We start from the raw sequence: 25,847 nt of genomic DNA on the forward strand, positions 1-25,847 counted from the left end.
ACACACTGAAGGCTGAAACCGACGGCCCTGCAGGGCGTTGTCAACAGCTCCAGTAAATCTGTGCTCTCTAGCACCTGTCACGGCCTCTACGAAAGAGGTTGTAGAGAAAACCAGAATTCTGCATTTTGCTTTAGATTTTCCTGCCTTGAAGCCTGGAGAGCAAATTTTCTTATGAACATTATCAACACTTTGGGGAAGCAATAAATGACTGTTTACAAGATACACTGTACTATATTGTAAAAATGTTACAAAAATAATTACATGAAAAAGCCACATACTTAGTTTATTACATGCGTATGTCCATGAAAGCAGTTACATTTAACCCATCCTTTATGCACTATATCTGAAAATGTACAATACAAAACCAACTTAAGTAATTCCCACATTAAACCAATTTTTCTTTTTAACTTTTCCTATTTTTTATAGCTTTCTCACACCATAATAAAATGGAACAGAAAGAGTACATAAAATGAAAAACATTAGGTAAAATTTTTAATTTACCAATCAATCTAGCTATTCCAAGACCGTTTTCCTGCCCTGCCTGCCCCGAGAATGGGAGGGACAGTCCCAGTGTCCGGAGTCACCAGTCTGAAGGCTGGACAACGACAGGCACACAGCCGGGTCAGTGGGGCACAGCTCCTGCTCCTCCTCCAGCCCTGCCATCCCCAGGTCAAACGACAGGACAGAGGGGCTGAGGGACGGGTCCAGCCCCGTCCCGGGTCAGCAGGAAGGCAGCGTCGGCACTCATGGTCACGGCGACTCACAGAGGACTCGGCGGGATCTTCACAGAGGGTGAGCAGTTAGGAGGGCGGGTGATCCTCCCCCCGGATGCTTCGATACTTCGCCATGTCTTCCGGGAATACTTTAGAAAGCTCTTGAATCAACAAGCTTTTAAATTTCTACAAAGAAAAAGATACAACGCCAAATATCTGTTTGCTTGCGGCCCATCGTCCAAGCTAAAGACCACACACCACCCCCTGCATGGAGCCCTCAACCTCCTCCTAAAGAAAAGCCAGGTGCCCCTCCCCAGGAGCTGCCTGCATTGACCACGTGGCAGCCAGTAGCGGACAAGCGTTGGCAACTCTGCTAAAGGTACACTTGCAACTACCTGAAAGAGGACTCCATGTTCAAATAACACTCTTCCCTCTTGCTCAAATTAGAAGAAAGAACACCTCTTGGAGGAAGCCAGCCACACAGGTGGAAATGATTTTTGCAGACAGCACACATAACAGGAATCTTCAAATAATATTTAATTAAGCAATTATTAACTCGAACCACATCAGATTCACTGTGTGCAAACAGCTCAATGAAAAGCTTTCCACACACCTGGGAACATATTATCTATTCCAAATGCCGCAGCTTCCTGATCCTACTCAACAGCATAACATTTAATATGATCATAAAAGCATGAAAGATCTGCCAGCATCTCTTATAAGCTATACTAAAAAGCAGCACTATGGGCATAAACATAAAAACATACATCATTTAAAAATAAATTTTCAAACGGGCTGTTCACTCCAGCACTACAATAACTATTTAAAATGTAACCTTGGGAAGTTTAAATACATGACCCACTGAGAAAGGAAGGCCACAGAACTGACGTGAGACTTTCACAGACTCAGATGAGAGGGCATGACACCTGAGAGGAGTGGCGACAGGTGCAGATGGAAGAGAAACTGCACAGCCGCCAAGGCACCGCCACCAGGTCAAGTGTCTGCACTGCCTGAAGGCACCAGCCTGACCGCAGCCTGCTGGCACTGCAGCCACCACCCTCGTGGCCCAGCAGCTGTGTGCAGATAGAGCTGTGTCTGCTGGACAACACAACTCTCACTTGTCTTTGCCGAGAGGAATAAAATGATCAAAACCTTCACAACCTTCTATTGACAGAAAGCTCCATTAGGTTCTGAAGGTGAGGCTGGGTTGGACAACTCCTCAGTCGCAAACTGACAAAAGGGAGGTGAAGTTGTGGGCGCCACACGAATGAACTACAACAAAACACGTGTCCAGTTTGTGCTACTTACCACCAGTACAGGATCACCTGGACGGAACTCCGAGGCCCTCTGACCTGCCTGTGACCACGCAGGTCTCCCGACAGAGCTCCTCCCCCCGCCCAGAGCACCCTCTGAGTGCCAAGAGGCCACTCTGCGACCATGCCCACCTGCAAGCAGCAGACACGCCTGAGCACAACTGTGCCAGCCTGGCACCAGGCAGGCACCAGGCATCAGTGGGAACAGAACGCTCGTGTGCCCTGCAATCCTGGCACTTAAGCAGCTGCTGGAGGGGACAGAACAAATGAAGAAATAAAATGGTGAATCCTGACCCATGCTCTCAAGGAAAGAAACTTTAGAAAAGGCCTAAGGAGGTGAAATCAGCTGAGACCAGAGGATAGAGTCAGCTGTGCAAAGAGAACATGGAAGAGTTCCAGGCAGAGGAGACAGCAGAAGAAAGAACGCAAAGGAAAGGGGCTGGGTATAATCCAGAAACGGACACCTGGCCAGCGAGGACGGCCAGGAGGAGGAAGGGGCAAGTGGAGCGAGCAGGCAGGGGAGACAGGCAGGGCTGCGTGCTGCAGCCACAGTTGCACAGCACCAAGGAAGACAAGAGGCCACTGAAACCCAAATAAAAAACAAAACGCCAAGGTGAACCACATTTGAGTGAATTTGAGAAAAAAATCATATATTTCATGTTCAAGATGCAGAGAGTTCTCCAAATCTCATCAAGGTAAGGAAAATCAGTAAGTTCTCCAGAGAATTTCATGGTAGTGAATATGGTAAAACGGAGTTTGCAGGTCAGAAGCTGGAGAACGAGAAGAACATCAAGACTCAAGAATCCCCCAAACCAAAGAACCACAATGATGGGGAAAGCCTCAACAGAGGGACTCAACACAGAAGCCAACAGGAAGCACTCGTGCAATCAAAGTGCAAACTGGAGGTTCCAAAGCCTTAACAATGAGAACAATCAGTCAGCCAGTGACAACTACTGGTTGCAAGAATCAACCTGGATTTTCTTAAAAGATTTTCCCTTTGTCCTTTATGCTACCACACAGCTCACTGACACCTAACTTTACCTACTGCCTGTTATACAACCCAGCAATCTCAATCAGTAATGTTACGAAACAGCCAATGTTCTACCGAACACGGGAAAAAATGACAGAACACGGGAAAGAATGACCAAGTCTCAAGCGGGTTTCGCTGAGCAGGCCTCTCTCCAGCGCACGTTGGGACACCATTTCTGCTCAAGGTCTCACCTTCATCGTGTCGATCTTGCCTTTCACTTGCTCATTCTTAGCGAGGGCCCTCTCCAGGCACTCTTTGGTGTAGAGTTGGGGGTTTCGACCTTGATCTATATATCTGGATACATGAAACATCTCAATTAGCATTCTCACAAGTGATATCTATTTTCACAGTTTTCTGAGAGCTATGCCAAAAAAAAGTCATTCTTTTAGGAAGAAGCTTCAAAAAGAAAAAATAGTCAGCTATATATAACTGCACATGGCCCTGTTTAGACAAAACTGAGCCCAGGAACCAAGGGAATTAAGATTCCCTCATTTAAACAAGTACTGATAATTTGATCTGATATAACTTCTAACATGAATAGCTCATGAAATCCAGTAATGATCCCTTATAAACTCAAGCAAGCTTCACAAGCCATACCACATTACACTTACTCAGCATTTGTATTTTTCAAAATGCTTCCATGCTGTTACCTTTTTGATCCTTACAACAACCTATAAAGTAAGGCAGAACTTGACAAAATAGAAAACTAAACATGGTCCAGGGGTTCAGGCCCGGGTGCCACAGGGCAGCCAGCCAAGATGCAGCCTCCACTCCAGGTCTGGCCTCACTGCGTGGGAGCCTCTGTGGAGGAGCCCCCGGGGGTGGGGTGAGTAGAGCTACAGGCGACCAGAGTCCCCACCCTGTGCTGCCCCAACATTATTTTACAAATTGTTCCAATGCTTAAAAAAAAAAAAAAAATGAGGTGGGGGAGTGGGGGGAGTTGATATACCACTTTACTAAATACAACTAAGTAACTTAAATACAACAGAGAAATTCTGTCTAATTCTTTCTAAAATGTATAAACTTGTTTCTTGAAATTTAACACTTTCTCCCAAAATATCTTCATTATCCTGAAGATTTAATTAAGCAACTGTCTAGATCGATATCTAATTTTCACCAACAGTAGGCCACCTGCCCATTTCTGTACCCTGAGGAAATCCTTATCATTCAACTAAACTGAATTATTCATTATAAAAATCTAAAACCCACCAACTAAATCCAATTTAGCTTTACCTAGGCAAAAAAATACATAATCACTTCAGATTAAAGATACAATTAAGGGCGGGGCGTGGTGGCTCACATCTATCATCCTACAGCACTCGAGACCAGATTACTTTTCAGGTTGTTTCAGGTTGTGATTTTTTTTAAAATTTATAATATTGCCCACATAAGACTTTTTACCTCTTAAGGAAAAATGGAAGTTATGTGTTTGTTCCTTAGTCTAAGCAGGACTTTGAGAACCTGTGACGTTTTTCATATATTTAATAAACTTTTATTTACATATAACTTTTTTCAATATTGAGATTCTTTTAACTGTTTAATCCAATTAAAATATGAATTCCATGAGGGCAAGTATTTTTGTCCATTTTTTTCACTGGCAAATCCCCAGCACCCTGGCTATGCCTACCACACGGCAAGGACTCAGATGTCAGTCAGGGGGGGAAGTAGTCATTAATACCACATCTACACAAGGTTTATACCCAAGATTAACATCAAGAGTGATACTTACTCAAACACTTCTAAAGGTACAGTGACATCATGAAGTTGCTGTCTACACTTATCAATATCCTGTAAGCCAGTAACAATAAAATTCCTGGGGGAAAGGCAAAAACAGAGGCACTTGGTTAATTCACATGATGGGACAAGCACCGCTCACAGAACCACCCAGCCAACTAGGGCTCACACAAGTTCTTACACCTCTACAGGTCACACATGGCTCACACCTCTTTGATGAGCTACGAATTCCTAGGACACACTGAGAGTTTAAATATTTGTTATTTTCCTAAACTAGAAATAGCCAGTAAGGGGGAGGACGAATCCTTTTGAGAATCTGATGAAAAAATATGAACTTTCTCTCAAAAACAATAACCCAGTTGTGTGGTTTCAGCGAATACACAGGGCAGGGAGCTACACATACTCAAAGTCTGCAGAAAAGGAAGCCTCCTGCCTAGTTCAACCTCAGCTCCCCTCTGGAGCCTTCCTACATGGCAAGGCTGGCCCAGGGCCCCGGCTACTCCCGGAGCACTGGGTATGGAAGCCCAGGTTGTAATTATTTGTATGCCTGTGCCCCGTGTAAAACAGTGAGCCCTTCTCTAGGCCTGTTATTTGCGTGTCTGCCTTCCCTTCAACCCAGGGCCTAGTACCATGACCAAGGCCGTTGCCCCAAAACACTAAGGGTTCTGCGGTCTTTCTCACCACCTCGCACCCTAATTCTTTCCCAGTCAGATCTATACAGAGGTAGCTTCGAAGCCTCACCCTCCCACAGCCTACTTTAGTGCGCTCGCTGCGGAGGCTGCCTCCCCTCTGGGGACAGGGGCAGAACTCCCCAGAAGGGCTCCAAGATGAACTGCTGGCAGGGCTAGAACAGAAAGCATTATTCCCTTGATGGCGCCCGAGAAATGGTAACTGTATCGTCTGGCCTTGACTACATTTCCAAACGGACTCTCAAGAAAAGGTGCCTGCAAGGCAAAATGAGGGGGCGGCGGGCTAGCAACAGGCGGCAGCGGAGGGCCCAGCCCCGGAACACAGCCAGGAAGGCGGCCCCTACGAAGGAGGACTCCGGGTCGGGACCGACGCCGAGGCGGGCGGGGCAGGGCCGTGGCTCAGGCCGGCCGCGGCCCCCCGACCCCGCTCCCCGCCGCTAGCCCCCAGCCCCCAGCACACGCCGCCCGGCCCGCCCCGGAAAGACGCCGCTTGCCTCAGGGCAACACTCACAGTTTCTGGTTGAGCCCGGCCTGGCTGCTAGGCTGGAAATCACTGACGATGATGCCGAGCTGCCGAATGTTCTCCACGAACTTCTCCAAGTGCTCCTCCAGGTGGTCAAACTTCTCGGCCATCGCCCCAGCCTGCCGCGCGCCGCACAGCCACCACCAGCTCCACCACAGGCTCAGCTCTGCTCTCGCACTTCCTACTTCCGCCTGGGCAGACACCACTTCCGGTGCACGCGCCGTCTGGGGCGGAGCCTGGCACTGGGGCGGGGCTTCTTGTGGGGCGGAACCAGTGCTGGGGCGGGGCCTGGCGCTGGGGCGGGGCCTGAGTGCCGGGGCGGGGCTAGCGTAGCCGTTGACGCCTCCCAATACTCCGACACCTGCTGCCGGTCCATCAGAGGTGCCTGGGCCTTGGGAGAAGATGGAGACTCCACCCAATGCGGCGTCTCCAAGCAACACCCACTTAGACGAAAATCCAGAGGTAGTCTCCCTGCCCTCCAGCTGGAATCTTGGGGTCCGCGCTGGCCCCGCTTCCTCTGCATGTGATGAGCCTCCACCTGCTCTGACTCTTGCTTCCTTGCGACCCTCGTCCTCACCCCTGCCGCCCTCCTCGCCTAGGCCGGGCCTCCCCTCCCCTCCTCGGCCAACTCTGGCAAAACAGCGCCTTCTGGATTTAAGAACAGTTCTTCAGGGGAATTTTAGAACAAGGTGGAAATGAAATACTTGACCAAAAAAAAAAAAAGATTGGAGAAAGGTAGGGTATGAGGTTAACAGTCCTTCTCAATTTCATAAGAAAGAAGGATTGACATTAATGGAACTTAGGCTTTGAAAAGTATTTATTTTTAAAAATTAAGGGTATATCTTTACAAGAATGTTTGATTCCCAAACTAGTAGAGAGGGGAAAGGGAATAAATGTTAATAAAACACAATCAATTCAATAGTCAGTGAGAAAAAGAGGGAGTAAAATAAGCAGAGAACAAGCATGAAAAATAAAAAGCATAAAATAAAAGAAATAAAGACAACTCAATAGCAGTGGAACAGCCCAATTTCTAAATGGGCAAAGGATCCAAACAGACATTTATCAAAAGACAACATAAAAATGGCCAATAGATATATGAGAAAATGCTCAAAATCACTAATCAGGGAAGTGAAAATTAAAACCACAATGAGTTATCACCTCACACCTGTTAGAACGGCTATCATCAAAAAGACTACAGACAAGTGTTGGTGAGGATGTGGAGGAAAAGGCACTCTTGCACGCTATTGGCAGGAATATAAATTAGTGCAGTCATTAGGAGAAATAGTATGAAGTATCCACAAAACTCTAAAAATAAAATTGCCATATAATCCAGCACTCCTACTCCTGGGTATATTCAAAGGATTTGAAATCATCATGTTGAAGAGATATACACACTTTTATGTTAATTGCAGAATTATTCACAATAGCCAAGTTACGGAAGCAACCTAAGTATCCACTGACGGATGAATGGCTAAGGAAAATTTGGTTTATATACCAATAGAATACTATTCAGCAGTTAAGAAAAACTAAATCCTATCATTCACAGCAACATGGCTGGAACTAAAGGACATTATGCTAAGTGAAATAGGCTAGACACACAAAGACAAATACTACACAATGTCACTTATATGTGGAATCTAAAAAAGTTGAACTCATAGAGGCAGAGAGTAGAATGGTAGTCACCAGAGGCTGAGGGCGGAGGGCAGGTGGAAGAGAAAGGAAATGTTGATCAAAGGGTACAAAGTTTCAGTTAGACAGGAGGAATAAGTTTTAGTAATCTGTTGCACAGCGTGGTGACCATAGTTAAAAATAAAGTATTATACATTTCAAATTGCTAAAATAATAGATTTTATATGTTCTCACCAAAAAGAAACAATAATTATTTGAAGTCATGGATCTGTTAATTACCTTGATTTAATCATTTCACAATGTATATGTGAAACCTCATATTGTACTCCATAAATATAGGCATTATTTGTCAAATAAAAATGTATCATGAACTGTTTCCTGTCATTAAATATGCTTGTCTATCACTAAAAAGACAAATATGTTGGTGATCACGATAAATGTAAACAGATTGAACTATTAGTTTAAAAGATAGATTCACTCAGATTGGAGTCAGATTGGAGTGTTTCATTTTGCTGTTGTTGTTTTTATCTAGCTGTATGTTTTTTCAAAGGCACATCCAAAGGAACATGCAGAAAAGTTGAAAATGAAGGGATATGATAGAACAAGATATGGCAGGCAACTGAAGAAAAGTTGGTAAAGAGTATAAAAATGAATAGGAACATAAAAAGACTTTTCAAATGATAATCAACCAAGATGGTCTACTACAAGCCGCCGACAACACAGTCCCATGGTATCTAATGCAAAAGTTCTGAAATTATGAGGAAAAATTCAAAATCCATAATCATAGCAGAAGATTGGACTACCTCTAACGGAAACAATAAATCAAGTGGACCAAAATATATATGACGAATATAGACGATTTGAATAATGTGGTCAATAAGTGTGATTTACAAGAAACACTGAACTCTGAAGAACAAATTATTTCCAAGCACATAGGAAATATTTTTAAAATTTCACCATTTACTAGACCATGAAGAAAGTTTTGAAAAATCCAAATTCTATCAGATAAGCCAGACTTTCTGATGTCAATCTATTTGTAGTAGAAATCTATGTATTTATTCACTTTCTACACACACACACACACACACACACACACACACGCACGCACGCACACATTTGAAAATCAAAATACACTCTTAAAACAACTGATGAGTTTGTGCAGAGAAGACCCAATTTATGTCTGTTATCCCAGTGTAATTATTAAAATCACTACCTTCCATTCCCTACCAAACTTGTCCCAGCTTGGTTGATACATTATAAGGTCATCCTATTTAACAGGAAAATTGGAAGGTATTTGGAATTAAGTGACAAGAACTTCTTATCAAACTTCCACTTTGCTTCTGAAGTGACACTTTGAAGAAAGGTAGTACCTGGAAATAATAAGCTAGGGTTTCAACTCAAAAAGTAAAAAAAAAAAAAAAAAAAATTCCAGAGAGAAATCAGAGAAATCATATGCACCAAAAAATACATAAAGTATATAGAAAGGCATGATAAAGACAAAGCCATGTACTAATGAAAAAGAAAACTATTTCATTAGTGTTCTTTCTAGTTGTAGTAGAAGCTACAAAGATGAACAATAAATAAAAGCTGATTGTTGAAAAGGTGGATCAAATAGGAATCAAACAGACATGTTTCTTGCAAGTCTCATCGGGGAAGAAGAGAGAAGAGAAAATAAACAATGTTTTAAATGAGTGAGGGAACATAATTCAGTTACAGTGAAACTTTTACATTCATAACTTTGAAAGCTTGGAGGATGTAAACAATTTTCTAGGAAACTACCGAAAATTAACTTAAGAAAAGTAAGAAATCAGAATAGATCCCAACCATTTAATAAACTGGCTGGTAGGCAAAAATCTCTATCAAAGAAAGAAAAGATGACAGCTTTTTACACGAGTTTTATTTTTAATCAAACATTAAAGAACAAATAATTTCAAATTTACCTCTTTTCAGACTCTAGAAAAAGAAGAAATACATCCTAGCTCATTTTGAAAGAGTATAACTTTGGTATGAAAATCAGGCGACAAAGACAGTACAAGAAAAGAAAATATAGGTCAATCTTCCTTATGAACGTAGATACAAAAATCCTAAATAAAATATTAGCAAATTGAATTGATTATCATGTATTGGGTGTCTATTGCTTTGTAACAAACCTCTCCAAAGCTTAGTGGCTTAAAAAACCCCAGTCCTTTATTTTACTCATAAATACTTGATGTGGCTGTGTGTGGCATTCACAGCTTGTCTCTGCTTCATGTCACATTAGCTGGGTGGCTTCACTGGAAACTGAAGGACCTAATTTCACGATGGCTCACTTAGCTGGGACCACAGTTCCCCTCCAACGTGGGTGTTTCTGTGGGATTTGGGAGCTTCACCGTCCTGGTGCCCGGGTACCAAGAGCACAGAGCTCAGGAGAAGCAGGTGGGAGGGGCACCACCTCTGTGACCTCACTCGGAGTCCCACCATAGCCAGAGCTCTAGGATTCCCAGGGAGGGGACATAAACCTGACCACCCAGGGCAAGAAGTAAGAAGTTCTGTTGCTGGACAAGCAGATGAGATCTCACTGAAGATGTTTTTGAAAAATGCAACCTGGCACACATCACACTGGGGAAAAAAATGATCTATGGAGTTTGTCCTGTGAGTGCATGGATGATTAAATTTTATAAAATCTATTAATATAACTAAGTCTATTAATGGTTAAAGGAGAAAAAGCACCTCAAGTATATTTTTAAATAGACATTTGATAAAATTCAACCCGAATCATATTTTTTAAATAAAGAAACATCTGAGAAAACTAAGAATAGAAAGAAACTTTCTAAACCCGATAAAGGATAGCTGCTAAAAACATACAGAAGGCATCCGGCTCAATAATGAAACTTCAGGAACATTTTCACTGAAGTCGTGAACACAGCCAGAGTCTTCAGTGTCACCCTGGGTGTTCTGTGCTGCAGCAGGAATGGCGCTCAGCGCTCACCCGGGCCTCCCTCCCATCTGCCTTTCTGACTTTGAACCTCCTCCCCTGAGCCTCCTAAAATGTCATTAGCATCCTTGAGTATGCCTTAGCTTCCCAGCTACATTTTAAGCATTTTGAGGACAGGAATCTACTCTTGCACATGCCCTAGAGTTTCAGACACATGCAAACTAGCTCAGTCAACAGTTTGGGATTATCTGAAGGCTGAGGAAAAAGGAGACAGAAGTGGCTGAAAGAAGCCAAAGGCTGCCTGTTTTGCATCTGTGCTTGTCCCTCCCCAGGAAGTTGTTCTTCTCTGTGGGCCCAGCCTGCCGCGCCCACTTTCCAGAAGATGCAGAGCAATGGTGGCTCCTGCGGTTCATCCCAGCCCCACTGCCCCGCTCCTTCCCTGTCAGCACTGGGGCTGTCTCTGCTGCCACCTGTGCCTGGATACGCGGCCTGCGACCAGGCTGGTTTCTAAGGAAAGCGAAGGCTGCATGCAAAGACCCCTCACACTCTCTGTCCTGGTGATCAGCTCCCTGTGTCTGTTGTCACCACAGTGATCACGTCGGTTCGCTGGGGCTCATGTCGATTCCCTAGGGCTGCCGTAACAAAATACCACCGCAGCAGACATTGATCCGTCTGAGCTCAAGGCGTTGGCCGGGCGGTTTCTTCTGAGGCCCCGAGGGAGAATCGGTCCCAGGCCTGTGTCTCGGCTTTCGGCGGCCGGTCCTGGCAGATCACTCCATCTCCACCTCTGTCTTCACACGACGCTCTCCCTAGGTGGGTGTTCCTGTCCACATTCCCACCTTTATAAGGACACCCATCACATTGGATTAGGGCCCACCCTAATGACCTCATTTTAACTGAATTTCCTCTGTGAAGATGCTATCTCCAAATAAGGTTGCATTCTGAGGTCCTGGGGGGGTAGGACTCTAACATATCTTTCTGGGGAGAACACAACTCAACTCGGGACACTCTTCCTCTTGCGCTCGGGCTCACGAGCACTTTCTCTCTGTCTGTGTTGTGACCACAGGATGGTGAACGCAGGACCAGGCCATGGGAGTGTAACTATGGTGCCAGCCCTACATTGTTGCGATTTGTGATTGTGTATCAGCTCCTTTTCATCCCCATAAACTGTCTCTCTCCCCTCGCCTCCTGTCACAGCGGCTAGAGTGAGAACAGAAATGTGAGGTTTTAAAATCTAACATTTAAAACCATCTCAAATGGAGCCACTGAGGTCTCTGAGTGCACAGGAGTTTCAACGCATTTCTAAATCACTTATCTCCCTGTGTCCCAAATTATTGGTCCAGCGATGATTGTTCTCTGCTGCAACCAAAGCATTTTAAACCCAGTTATACCGTCATTGAAATTGTCCCTTTTACTCCTTAAACAGCTAAGTAGTAGCTGCTTTCCCCTTATTTCACGTCCTAAATACTGTTGGTTTGTTTATAAGATGTATTTTAAGATTTTAACACTCCACAGGTCCAAATGTAAATGAAATTGGGCTGGAAAATCCCACGAAGTCGAAGGTATGCCTGTTAGGAAGCAGCAGGCACACAGCCTGCAGAACACACTGACCGTAGACCGCCCTTGTTTTCCCTCCAAAGTCCACCGGAGCTGCCCCAGGACATTTCTTTACTTCTTATAACTCGTGACCTTGAAATCTGAAGGCTATTTTTTCTTTTTCTTTTCTTTTCTTTTTTTTTTAATTCACAGTATTATTGCTCCATCAGCACTCAAAGCCCTTAGTGATGACATTTGGAACATTTTTTGCTATTCATTCTAATTTATTCTAAGAACCAGATTCAGCTTAAGTTAAAAAAAAATGCAGCTATCCTACTAGGAGGGTGGAACAGCTGGCTTCTGCTTTCCACTTTGGGGATTTTCAGCACATTAGTGGTTCCAGCAGAAGGGAAGATTTGCAATTCTGTTGCTTTGATGGTGATGATGATGATAATGATGGTCATGATCACACTGATGACAATATTTGACATTTTTGAGCATATTATATGGATTATCCCATTTATTCATTGTAACCCTAAGAGGAAGCCACTATAATTCGAACCATACATGGTCAAATGTAAGCCAAACTGTTTCCCTAAATACAGAATTGGGAGACAGAATGATTCCAGCTGGTAGAAGATGCTGATATTGTTTTTCCCCAAGTGCCACGTTGACACATGAATATGCAAATAAATTAGGTTTTCCTTTATTCTATTAGGTTCACATATCAATGAGAGTGCCTGACTTGTGCATTAAAAAGTAGAAATTGTATCATGTTTTTACACTAACAAGCATTGAGAAACAGGAAGATTTTTTTTATTTTATATGCAATATTTATATCTCTACTTTGAATTCTGTGTAACGTATGTGACCAAGATTTACAAAACAAAAAAGATAAGATCACACTAGTCCAGCCTACAGACTGACCTGAGATCTAGCCAGCAAATGGAAGCATGTGGTTGATTTTCATTATCAAGTTTTTGTTAAAAACTTGTCACTAGTTCAAAGGAGAGGACAGGATAGCATTACATAAATAGGGATAAAGTGAAACATCATACAAAAAATGCAAATCATACACACAAAAACAGAAATACAAACTTTTTGAATTCTTTTTATATTCAAACTTCATAGCAATTTCACCCTTCTAGGTCTTTCAGCACATTGCCTAAGTCCTGAGATCACAGTCCTTTCTAAAAATTAATGACGTTCAGCTGAAGTCTAAGTTTGCCTTAAACATTCCAAAGAGAAATGAGCTGTGCGCACATATGCTCTTCTCACTGTGATGATCCAGACAGCAAAGTCTTACCTTGCAGAAAACGGTGGTGCATGTGGACCCGGCTCTGGTTCTGATCAAGACAGACAGATAACCAGGAAGCTGTCCAGCAAAGAGCACCTGAAATATCCAAATATAAAGCAGCTTTTGGCAGGAAACTAAGTACTAATATACTAAAACTCTTTGGCTTGGAAGACGCAAACTCAGAGGGATACGATCAAGGTCTATGCAACTTTAAACAAACATCTGGCTGTCAATGCCCAGGACACAAGAACTAGGGTCACATCCTTAACCTTCTAGAAAGTGGCTGTAGTTGTGCTAGTCCATGTCCTCTGAGAAGCAGATGCCAGGATAGGATTTAACATGCAAGAACTTTTTTTTAGGAGAAATACATACGAGAGAAAATGGGGAAGGAACCAGAGAGGCTGGAAGAACCAAGAGAACAAGATGCAGGTCTGACCCTGAGAGAAGGAAGGAGGGAGGGAGGATAGAAGCAGCTTAGGCTGCAGTGCACTGCTAAGGAGAGTTTGGTAAGACCACAGAGAAGCCCTCAAAACAAAATCCCTCATCAGCAGAGTCCCAGCTCTCCCAGGAATGAACATGCCCTGGTTTCCCTGCATCACTAAGTCATTGGCTGGGAGCAGCTCGTGGGAGCAAAAAGTGCAAGAAATTGCAAATTAGAGCATGGGGCCTTGGGTCACTTCCACCACTCCTGCCAGAGATCTGGGAGACACATTCTTGTGGGTGCCACACTAGGACAGATAATGATAACAGCAATAATGGCCATTTATTGATCACCTATTCAGAGCCAAGCATTGTACTAGATATTTTACATCTATTAAATGCAATTATTAAAAGTCCTCCAGGCAAGGTGTGATTTCTTCCTGTTCTTCTATGAGGAAATGGAAGTTTAGAAGGGTGAGTACCAAGACCACAAGACCAGTTGGTATAGAGGTGACATCTGATCCTCTGGGCTTCAAAGACCACATTCTTAACACAGCAAACAAATGAGAGAATTTTTGCTTCTACAATAAGAAATAATGAATTGACTGAACTTAGTAAGCCAAAAAGTTGAGTTTTTTTAAGGTATAAATAAATGCTGCATGCATTCTGCTTAATTCATAAATGACAAGCTTTGAAACCAGACTCATCACACTTTCCCACCAGGGGCATCATGACTGCACTGGGCCCCCACAACCCCAAATGCTGTTCCTCGTGTCCTCCTGGCTGTCTGCAAGCAGAGCTCAGGTATGCCCAGGAAGACACGCAGCCTTGTACGTCTTCGCTACCTGACTTTGGGCCATTTGTAGCATCACCTTGTTCCTTTGTTTTCTCCTGGAAATGGAGGACATACACCTCCACATGTGTAAAACACTCAGCACTTGATAAATGCCATTCCCTTCTGTCAGCTGATACCCGACAGGCACAAAGCTGAGCTCTTCCGTTTATACATAAACAGGCTCTTCCAAAAATGTATTCAATTGTGTCATTCCTCAACCTGTAATCTCCTGACATCTTCCAACTATCCACAGCAGGGCTTTTTAAAATCCTACTCTCTGTCCAACCCATTCACATGGCCTGTGTACTTGCTCTATCACCCAATCCCGTGTGGGGCAGGAGGAGGGGAGTGGGTGCATATGCCCCGCAAAGAGGGGTAAGAGTCTTGGAAGCGTGGGCTGGGTAGTCAGAAGGTGGTCAGCCCAGGGAGTTGGGCGCCAGTCCTCATTTCTCCTTTGAGAATTGCCAGTCCCCAGAGTGAACTCTGAGTTCTCACCCCTGGCCTGAAGCCACCTTCCCACTGACCTGCCCTGGAGCCTCGCTGGGCCCTCACGCTGCTGCCTCTTGGCCTCTGCTGGTTTCTTCCCTCTGCTTGGAAGTCCTCTCCACACGCTCTCATCTGTTATGTAAGTGTCAGCATTTGGGTGAAGCTTTTGCTTACTGCCTCGTGCGGAGTTAATAACTTCCTGGTCAGCTCTGGTACCTCTGGGTCCTGTTCCCTGCTGAGAGGTCGGGAGGCAGCTGAAAGGGCGGCCTGCATCTTTCTGCAGATGACTGTGGAGAGGCTGTTTGCATCCCACCAAAACCCCTCTGCCTCCTCCCATACACCTGGCATCGAAGCCAAGCTCATGGCTGCCACCCACCTGCATTTCCCAGGCTTCCCTGAAGTCAGCTGTGGCCTTGGGACTAGAATTTGAGCAGGAGTGACGTGTGCCTGCTCTGGAACTGGGACGCAAGTCACCAGGCACACCTTCTCCATGCTGGACCTGGACGTGACAATGACTCTGCTCCCACCAGGCGGGAGATGATACCCCAGCTCAGCACCATCCAGTAGAACCTCTGAGACAATGGGAATGTTCTAAGGTCTGTGCTGCCCAGTGGAACAGCCACTAGACTCTTGTAATGTGGCTGGTGCAACTAGGAGCTGAAGTTTTAACTGTCTTTAAATTTATTTAAACTAGGTAAAATTAAAATCAACAGCAGCTACTGTATCAGACAGTGGTGCCCTTGAAAATGGAGGAGCAAAGAATTAGAAGGAACATGGGTCTTGGAGTGCCCGGTGGAGCAGAGGTACCCCTCCTAAATGGACTGCTTATCTCAGAACTATTGAGTGAAAGAGAAAGGCAAGGGGATATTTTTAGGACAGTTAGCAGGACAGCATAGTGTCATGGGCATAGCAGGGACCTGGAGGCTCTTTCTGAGTTTAGATCCCAGCTCTTCCACTTAACCGCTGTATGAGCTGGGGCTGGTTACTTCCTCTCCTTGTGCCTCAGATTTCTCATCACCGCACTGGGGGTATTGAGTCCACTCCTCACCTAGGATTGTTATGAGAATTAAATGAAGTAATAAATGTAAAACACTTAGAATATGGTATCCACATTTGTTAGCTATTGTTATGAGATTTGAGGTCTCTTTGTTACAGCATCTTAGCTCTGTACTAACTGATACATGTGGGCTCCAATCATGGTGCCACCGTTCACCACTGGGCAGGTCCCTGCGCCTCTATATGCCTCCGTTTCCTTATCTACAAAATGAGGGAAGTAGTAGGTCCTTTCTTGTAGAGTTCTTCAGAGTAATAAATGAGATGATGCCGTAAAGTGCTGAGCTCAGAGCCTGGCCCACATTAAGCACTCAATACCTGTAAGCACTATTATATAACGTATCGTGTCGTCATATTGGTAGCTGTGTGGGTGCCTCAAGGATAGAGATTGTCATTTCTCTTTTTGTTCTTCAATGATCAGCACAGTGAAGATGCTCAACAAATGATGGGATAAATAAGCCCTCTAGTATTTGTTTACCTGAAAACCTAATACCGTAGCCGTTGAAATCCTGCCTCTGAGATGTCCCTTGGCCGTCAAACCTGAACAGTACTCTAATAGTGCACAAACAAAGGTGTTCTGTCCCTTCCACCCAGACCCTCCTGAAGGATGACAGCTCTTCCCACGCTAATAAAAGAGTTACTGTGTAGCCTCAGCCCAGCATAAAGGCTGGCTGAGATGACTCACTCGGACAGGCTCTTGGCAGGGGACACCTTCAGGATCACTCTCATCAATTGCTGTTTATTAAGTGCCTGCCCCGAGGGACGCTGGGGTAAGTGGTGACATGCGGCTGGAACGTAAGGGCCTTGGCAGACCCAGCATCTTGCCCTGACTCCCACAAATAACCGGCCTCTGAACAGGAGCCTGGCAGGAAACCCTCGTGCAAGGCCTTGCTGGAAGCACTAGGGCCTGGGATTTTACCCGTGGTCAGGGCTGGAGGAGGGGAGCCAGGCAGTCCTGACTGACAGAGACCCCGAATGGCAGGCTGTGAGCTGGACCTGCACATCCATCCTGCCATGAACCCAGGGCTGAGGTTGGGTGGCCCAGGTGTGGGATCTCTCATTTACCTTTACCATATCTCATTTTTCACCCTGGGGCAAGGAAGAGAACTTGGGGGGTAGTGTTTACAATGTCCCTGTCCCTGGTGTCCTACATTGCAGTGGGGAAGGTGTATGAGTGGTGCTGTCCCTCAGAGCCGATGGGACCAGCAGCAGCTGTGAAGGGCCCCGTAGTGAGCTCCAATCCTTACAGGAGTTGACGTTAATTCACTTTATTATCATATTTTTCCCAAATCTCAGATAGAGATCTAATAATTCGTTAGCCATGTAAAATTGCTAAAGAACTATTACAAAAGTAGGGTTACGGGTATATCCTTGGTATCTGCTGTACTGAATCATACATATGTGGTTCCAGCCAGAACATCATCATCATCCCAAGAGCTGTGTTTTCGTAGATTACTCTCTACATGCTACTCTCCGGTCCACTGATCCAAGGGTTATATATTTCACAAGCATAATCAGCACAGAAATTACCCAGCTTTGGTTCTGATTAAAGATGTAAATAACATTTTCATGACTAATCACGACAGAATATTGAACTGAGAAGTGCCTGGCCACTAGCAAAGGACTTTGCACTTAACACAGAAGCTGCTCTGATCAATCGTCTGTTCCAAGGTATATATTTTATCCTGGCTTCTGTAATAATTGCTGGCTTCTAGATTTCCATATTTTCCAAATAGCATATGAGTCCTCCTTCCTTGAGAGGGAGAATTAACACTTCTCAAAACGTAGCCCTATTTATAGACCCTAAGTGGGGACAGGGATTTTTTTTTTAGCTGACAAGTATTAAAGAACCACTCTGTGGCAGGTATTTTTACATGCACTGCTGTGATTAATTTTAGAAGTCCATTTTTGCCTTTGTTATCCCTTGGTGCAGCTTCTGGCCTCATTCTTACATTCTCTTTTCTCTGTAATGGGCTCTTCTCTGCGGGACGCCTCTGGGTGGGCTCAGCAGGTGACGGCTAGTGATTTCTCTGCACACAGACCTGCCACAACCTCTCCCGAAGTGCTGTGATTGGGAAACTCACAGCTGATTAATCTCCACAGCGCCCGGCTTACTCAGATGCGTGAGTCAGACAGGGCTTGGAAAAGTCCCCTCAGGTCATGCCCTGGAGAGCCCTGGGGATGCCTAAAGCGCCTTTTCCCCAGCATGTGTGTGTGCGTGTGAGTGTGTGCATCTGAGTGTGTGTCTGTGCATGCATGTGAGTGTACATGTGTGAGTGTGCATGTGTGTGATCATGTTCATGTGTGCATTTGTGACTGTGTTTGAGTGTGTACAAGTTGATGGGTCGTTTAGAGTGGAGAGAGCCACAAAACCCTTGCGTGAGGAATCACCTTCCACTTTATCATGAATGTCTCTCCCTGGGACAGCAGGGCGGGGAACCTACTTTAAGGTCTCCTTGAGCATCTCTGTGAGGAATCAAAGCGGGACCAGGGGTGTGTGTCCCCGGGGAAACTCTGACGGAACAGATCCAACGCCTGGGCGTTGAAGGCAGCCCGCATCCCTGGGGTGGGCGGCCAGGAAAGGGGGAACCTCCGGAATCTGGAGTTCAGAGCCCAGCACTGGGCCCACACGACATCCTTAGCACGGTCTGACCCTCCTCTGTCCCTGCCCAGCCAGGGCAGCCTGGCAAAGGTCCTTCTGCTGTTTTGATAATTCATCGTACACAGTTTTACAGTGCCTAACCCATAACGCAGCACAGGGATAAAAAACTCCAGCAGGACGGGAGGACTTGGAGAGCAGGAGCCCTCCACCCCGCGCTGCCAGCCCCTCCCCACTGTTACCGCTTCTGGTGGTTTCTGTGTCCCTCAGAGGAAAGTGCTCACGTGGGTCCTACCTAACCTGTGGACCTAAGCCCTGACGGCAGGCCTCAGCATAGTGAGAGGTTAGCTTAATCATACTCCGCCACTACCCCCGGCCAAGCACCTCACTATTTTTAGTTTTTCTGTTGGTTCCTTGTCTTTTGTAAGATTAAGCAGCACACATTCGTTTCTTACTACATTGAGTGTACACCACGTACCCGGACCCTCAGGGGTGTGAGACCCCGGCCCCGACCCAGTGAGCTCTTCCGTGCCTCATCCACGGGGTTGGCTCCAAATGCCATGAATTAGCCAACGGTGATTTTCGAATCTGAAATGTGTTTAACCTGCCCTCATGCTTTAGTGGTAGCTTGGCTGGGTAGAGAATCTTGGTTCCAAGTCATTTTCCTTCAGGACTTGGAGAAAACATAACTGAGAGATCTTACTTCCGACGGATTCTTGTCTCCAGGAAGAGCCTTGCTGCACACGTGCTTTTCTGAAATCCCTCAGGAATGGGTCTGGGCCTGGATCCTCTCATTCATGGCCTGGAACTCAGTGGGATTTTTCCAACCTGAACACTTTTGTCCTCTAATTCTGGAAGATTCACACTCTCTTTCAAGTAATTCCTTCCACTCCATGTTCTTTTTATTGGCTCCAGCTAGTCACGTGTTAGACCTGCTACAATGTTCCCCCAGGTCTTATAATACGTCTTCTCTTATATATTCAGTCCCTTTTGTTAATATTTTCTTCTCTGGAACATTTTCTCCATCTTCCCATCTTCTGTTGATATTTTTTTATTTTATTTTTTTATGTTTTTTGCTTAGCAGTAGCAATATAGCTTTAATCTCTGAAAATACAAAATAATGGGGCTTATTTCTTTTTTTATAAAAGTGTTCTTCTGTTCCATATTTAGCCCTATTTGCTTTGGTATATTTCTCTTCCTTTTCCTTTCTTTTCCTCTGTGTCTATCTTGGTCTTTCCAGCCCCAGACGTGGGTTGTCCTCATGCATGGATACCCCTTCTCGGCCAAGCACAAAGCACAGCAAAGCTGCCCGTGCACGCTGCGGGTGCAAGTGGGTCTCACTCAAGGGCCAGCGCGGCCCCCTTCACTGGGCCGGGTGGTGGGAGGCAGCCACTGTTCTTCAGGGCCCTAAATGCAGGAAGGCAGGGCGTGTGGCTTGGGAAACCAGTTTCTGCAACCAGCTGCCTAAGTTCTCTCCAGATATCTCACTGAATTTCTCAAGAAAATAATCCTACTTTAGGGAAAGGGGATAGGTAAGCATGTGGGGATTATTTATGTTTGCTGTTGTTTGTATTAGAAATAAATTCCTAGGAGTTGGATGTTTTTCCTGGGAGTCGGAGGAGTGTGTGATCCTTAAAAAACACAGCATGCCCTACAACTGTGTCAGAATCCCTTTCAGTAAGGAGCAAGAGGATGGAATCAGACATTTCTGTGAAGCCAATGAAACCAGTAGAACTCAAATCCAAACTGAAAACTGGCCCGACCTTTTTAGGTCATGATGAAGTTCAAATTGTTATGACATCCCTGATGAGTACAAAACCGCAGTGCTGTCTGGCACGGAAAGACTTGACCCCAAATGAAACAGAATTATTTAATTTCCGTATGTCAAAAGGGGGATGTGGACTATGCTCAGGTGTGTGTTTCTGCTATTCACAGCTTTCCCTGGCATCTGAATATCAACATTCCTCAAGTTACGTGTGAACCCAGAGAGCTTTGCTTGCTAGTGTGCAATCTTAAAGGTGGAAAATGCCTGAATAGTCACCTCATTTAGGTTCTAATTTTAGAGATGAAGAAACTAAAGCCCAAAGAATTTTTTAAAGTAAAATGTCAAAGATCACACAAGCAGCTAGTGGGAGACAAAAGAAGGAAGAAGGGGTTGGAGTGAGAAGACTGGGGTCTTGTCTCAGTTAGTTCGTGCTGCTATAACACAATACCTGAGACTGGTAATTTACAAAGAACAGAAATTTCATTCTACAGCCCTAGAGGGTGGGAAGTCTGAGATCAAGACCCCGGCAGACCTGGTGCCTGGTGAGAGGCTCTGCTTCCAAGATGGCACCTTCTTGCTGTGTCCTCCCGGCAAAAAGGAATGAACTCTGCGTCCTCAGATGGCAGAAGGGATGAAAGGGTGGAAAGGCAAAAAGGCAGTAGGGCACTCGCTTCGACCTCGTTATAAAAACACCAACCCCTTCATGAGGGCAGATCCCTCATGACACAATCATTCCCCGAAAGGCCCCCCCTCCCAGCACTGTCACGGTGGGTATTAGGTTCCAATATGTCCATTTTGGAGGAACACACACCTCCAAAGCACAGCAGCTCTGTCCCTACTTTTGCTAGCCTGGGTTGGTCTACTCTGGCCAAGGCATTGGCTGGGATGTATTTCTGGTAGGTTCATATATGAACATGAGTCCTGGTAGCAGAAATTGTGCATGTTCTAAATCCCAACAGAGCTTGCAAAATATCCAGATTGCCTGAGAAATGTAAGCTTAGTATTCCAGGCGGCCTTTTAAAGGACAAGGAAGACACCCCTGGGCACATTTGCATAAATCATTGCAACTATTATTGCCTGAATGTGCAGGTGAAGTTTGTGAGGCCAAATGGCTCTTTAACACTTCTCGTGGAGCTTTCAGAACCAATTTAGATGGCTCTGAAGGGGAGTCGAAGACTTAGAGAATTATGATGCTGTAAGAATTCTAAGAGGCCTTAAAGATTGTGCATTCTGATGTCTTCATTTTACAGGTGAAGAGCAGAAAACTTAAGCAACTTGACCACACCCGCAGAGTTAATTACGGGACAGAGGCCGGCACAGCCATCACCGGACTGCTGGCCGGGGCTTTCCAGTCTGGTACTTTTCCACCCACTGCGCCGCGTTACCGGCAAAACACTGTCCGCAGCCAGGCTTGTGGGTTTCAAATCATGAGAATCCAGATGTGGTTAAATAGCGGCTGACACGTCCCCCAACACTGTTGATTCCAGATACACAGAGACTGTTTAAAAAAAAAACCAAGAAACTTAGAATCATATATGGTCACAACATCTCTGTGTGATTAACATGCTTAGAAACAAGACAGGTGGCTATATCCTAATTAATGATTTTTAAAATTATTCTAGTAATAATGATAAGCTCTTCTGAGCACTTTCTGGAAACCTGAAGATGGGAATTTCCTCAAACCAGCTGTGGCAAGAAATTATTTTCATGCCATTTCCTCAGGAATCCACTCTGGGTTCCAATGCTTTATGCATACTTAATACTTAAAAAAATGGACACTTATTCTGTTATTAACTTTCCTTTATTTGGTTTGCAGTGAAATTTGATGGGAAAACAAACGATGATGTTTTTAGGGTTTAATTTAATTTGACTAATGGGACTATACAGCACACATTTACATTGGGCATTTGTTCCGCGAATAACTGGAAAATTTTGTTAATCTTAAAACGAGTGCTGGTCAGGACTCAGAAGCTCAGGGCGCGATACCTGTGGACTAGACCAATTGGCACACGACACAAATCAGGTCCCCTTTCCAGCCGTGCAGCCCCTTCCCATGTGATAACTGACCTTTCGGCCGTTCTGTCTCGGTTTTCCTGCCCAGTGTTCTTAGGAAGTAACCTAATATTGACAAGTTATGAGATGGAAATTTCAAAATATGAGAAGAGGAGCTTTGAGAACAACAGGACCCAGATGCTGGTTCTGAGGCCGGAGAAGGCTTGTGTCCCCTGGGCACACAGTGCCGCGTCTGGCCGTTGCCCTCGGGCCCGACTCCAGAGGGTGCTGCTCCCCCTGGGCAGTGACAGCCGTGGTGGGCCACTGGCCGTCCTCTGGGCTTGTGGTCACTCATTTGGGAGCTGAGGCTGAGTGGCCAATGAACTCTAAGGTTTGTCCTAGCACGAGCAGCTGCCACTGATAAAATAAAACTTTTCCATGGAATGTGGCTCAAGAACAAGCCATTTAAAATATTCCTTTTGGCCTTAGCAATAGTTTCTGTCCAAAATCTTCAGAGTTCTTTACCAACATGCTGAACACATTTCAGATTTGCACAAAAGTTGAAAATTGCACATGTTGTGGCGAGAAGCACATTAAAAGTCTTCTAAAAGCATTCACGTCAACTTCAGTCTCTATTTCAGGGTCAGATTTCATCTGGAATTATGATGTTGACCTTGAGTTATAAACACTACCAGTGCAAACATGCATGTACAGTTACATAACACAGGTGAATGATATTGTTTAAACATTAAGTTTGGTTTAAAGAAACCTCAAGCATGATCCATGGACACTCATATCAGCATTTTGAAAATTGGCAGGATGACTTATTCTTGTGGCAAAAGCACTAGTGAGCAGGGATCTTTGTACTAACCCGATTCCTCCTTGACAGCCACCGATCTAATAACTCAGCCCCTCAGCTGCCCGTGGAGTTGACCGCTGGCTGCAGAAATACACAGACATCGCTTGGGTTTGGCTGGGCATTTTGTGTGCACAGGCCACACCCTGCTCCCGGGGGGCTGGGCACCCTTCTCCAGAGGTAGCAAGCTGTGGTCACCCCCACTCCTCAGCAACGACACTCTTACAGAGGCATTCTGGCCACCTGCCCCCCACACAATTCCAGCAGCTCCAGGAATGCCCATTCCAAGCCAAAGTCTTTTCTGGAAAAACACAGGTTAGACCCAAGCCAGCTGTTATTTGGGCAGTGACCCGATTCAGCACCACAACCAACAGGATTAAGTCAGGCAGGACCTGGTGATGAGGACAAAGACTTCACGGGGTCACCAAACTTGACGGTGGCCTCTGCTCCCTCTCTGCATCTTATAACTCTCTCCGGACCTTAACTGCTTTCTGTGTTTGTGACATTCTGCTTTAAAGAAGGAGCGAGGTCTGTAAAGAAAAGAGCATTTACTTTAACATCAGCCCAGAAAACCCTGGGAGTGAGCCAGCGTCACAGGGCAGAAGGGTGTGTGTTTTCAGGTGAAGGAATGAATAAAATGTGTAGCACAGCCTGCTGCGTGCGGTTGGCTGAGCTGTGTTTGCACGGCAACCACAGGGCCACGTGCCACCCCGCCTGCCTGGCTCCAAGGACAAATCCATGATGGTGGCTGAGATGGCGGGAGAGCAACACGAGCCTCCTTAGTAACACTGGGAGAGGGAGCGATAAGAACATCCTGGGACAAAATAAATGATCCCCTCAGACCCTGCAACTTCAGGTGTTTGGCAGGTCTCATCCAGAAGTTTTTTCTTCTCCCTGTCGGGGTGGCCCCTTGAGGATTTCCTACGGTCATGTCTGAAATGGATTTATCTCAGAATCTCAATATCCCCACTGCAGAGCAGCCTCACTTGACAAAAAAAAAAAAGTCAGACCAGACTAGGGTTGTTGGTCGAGCAGGCTTGAATGTGGAGCTACCACGCTGGTTTCCTCAGGATTACAATCCGATGCTGGGACGCCCACAATGTCACCAGCAGCCCTGAGCAGCAGAAAGGCAGGAATCCCATCTCATGCCAACGGGGCATCCTGAACTTGCAAATCTTCAACAAAGGGGAACGGGAGGAAATAACGCCGGGTCCTGGGCTGGCCTCCGCATGAATGCTTCTCACCGCCGCACCCCCAAGACGTTGTGGGCACAGGTACAGCCGTGAGGGTCAAAATGCTTCCCCTCGAGGGCGAGCTGCAGCAGTAAATAAATACCACAAGTAAAGCTATTGCACGGAGAGATTGTAGATCAGAGGAGCAAAATCCTAGACTCCCCTGGACAGAGCTCAACTAGCAAGTTCCAGACTCCAACCCATAGTGGATAACACTGTTGATGTTCCCGTGCAGACACCTCATGGGAAGAAAATATATCTAAAAAGGTTGGGTTTTTGATGAGATTGTTCTCAGCATAGGGACTGGGATAACTGATAAAGACGCAAAGTGGATTTGCTTTCCTCCCGCCCGAGATCCGGAGAGGCCTTTTGCTCAAGAGTGAAGGCAGAACAAACCATCTCTGTGCGCAGGCGTCTGAAAGCGACAACCCAGACCTCAGGGGGAGTTTAGCAATATGTTTGCGACAGATAAATTTGAATATGCAGAATTGGAAAGATAACATTTCTCAACTGCTTCTTTAATTATAGCCTTGGAAGAGGAGGTTGTCAGTTCTACCTTCATTCAGAAAACCGCCTGGCAAGTCTCCACTGACTGTGAGTGTGGATGTGTTGCCAGAGAGGTTTCCAGCTCCCCGACAGCACCGAGGCCGGCAGCCACTCTCAGCTGGGGCAGAGCCTCGTCCCAAAGCCGGTGGTCAGCTTGGTTCCCCAAAAGGGGACGGAGTCAACAGGCCACCTGCTCAGACCCACATGGCTCCATCTTCCGCTTTGTCTAGGTGCCCCGTCACCCCAACTTCCTTAGCGCTGGCCTGGGCACCGACATCACCGTCTGTTGTGTCGCTGTCTGACTCACTGATGTTTTTGTCATCTGTTGTTTGCAATCGGGTAAGTTCAGGGAACACTTGGATCTACCTCTCAAAAAAGCCAAATAGTCCATGTAAATATTAAAACCTCCCCCTCCACTGGGGGGAGCTTGACACCACCCCTGCCCCCTGAGCGCGGGCCCCACATGGTGACGCACTCCCAAAGAGCAGTGAACAGTAGGGGACAGTAGCAACATCACAGTGAGAAACCTGGCAGACACCCCCCAACCAAACAGTCCAGTTACCATCCCTGGATGTCAGCTGGATACCACGGGCCCCTGATACGGTGCAGCACAGGGGAACCTTCAGCTTGGTGGTATCTTTTTTCCACAAAATCCTGGAAACCCAGAGCAAACAGGAGAAAAACA

At 45.6% G+C, this 25,847-nt stretch overlaps 1 protein-coding gene across 4 annotated transcripts; it reads right to left on the reverse strand.

The window, feature by feature from the left end:
• Positions 1 to 257: 257 nt before the first annotated feature.
• MED10 (mediator complex subunit 10) lies at positions 258 to 6,187 on the reverse strand. 4 transcript variants are annotated; one of them, XM_045566034.1, is made up of 5 exons: positions 5,991 to 6,187; positions 4,786 to 4,869; positions 3,248 to 3,350; positions 2,159 to 2,274; positions 790 to 899 (listed from the first exon to the last, which is right to left on the reverse strand). In XM_045566034.1, exons 1-5 carry the CDS (start codon positions 6,110 to 6,112, stop codon positions 881 to 883), a joined length of 444 nt encoding a protein of 147 aa, XP_045421990.1. In that variant the 5' UTR covers positions 6,113 to 6,187; the 3' UTR covers positions 790 to 880. The 4 variants fall into 4 exon arrangements, with proteins under 4 accessions (XP_045421991.1, XP_045421990.1, XP_045421989.1 ...); XM_045566033.1 differs by having other exon boundaries at positions 809 to 1,236; positions 2,159 to 2,271; XM_045566032.1 differs by having other exon boundaries at positions 809 to 1,236.
• Between the last annotated feature and the right edge of the window lie 19,660 nt (positions 6,188 to 25,847).

Source organism: Lemur catta, chromosome 12 (assembly GCF_020740605.2).
Source record: "Lemur catta isolate mLemCat1 chromosome 12, mLemCat1.pri, whole genome shotgun sequence".
In the NCBI taxonomy this organism is placed as follows: Eukaryota; Metazoa; Chordata; class Mammalia; order Primates; family Lemuridae; genus Lemur; species Lemur catta.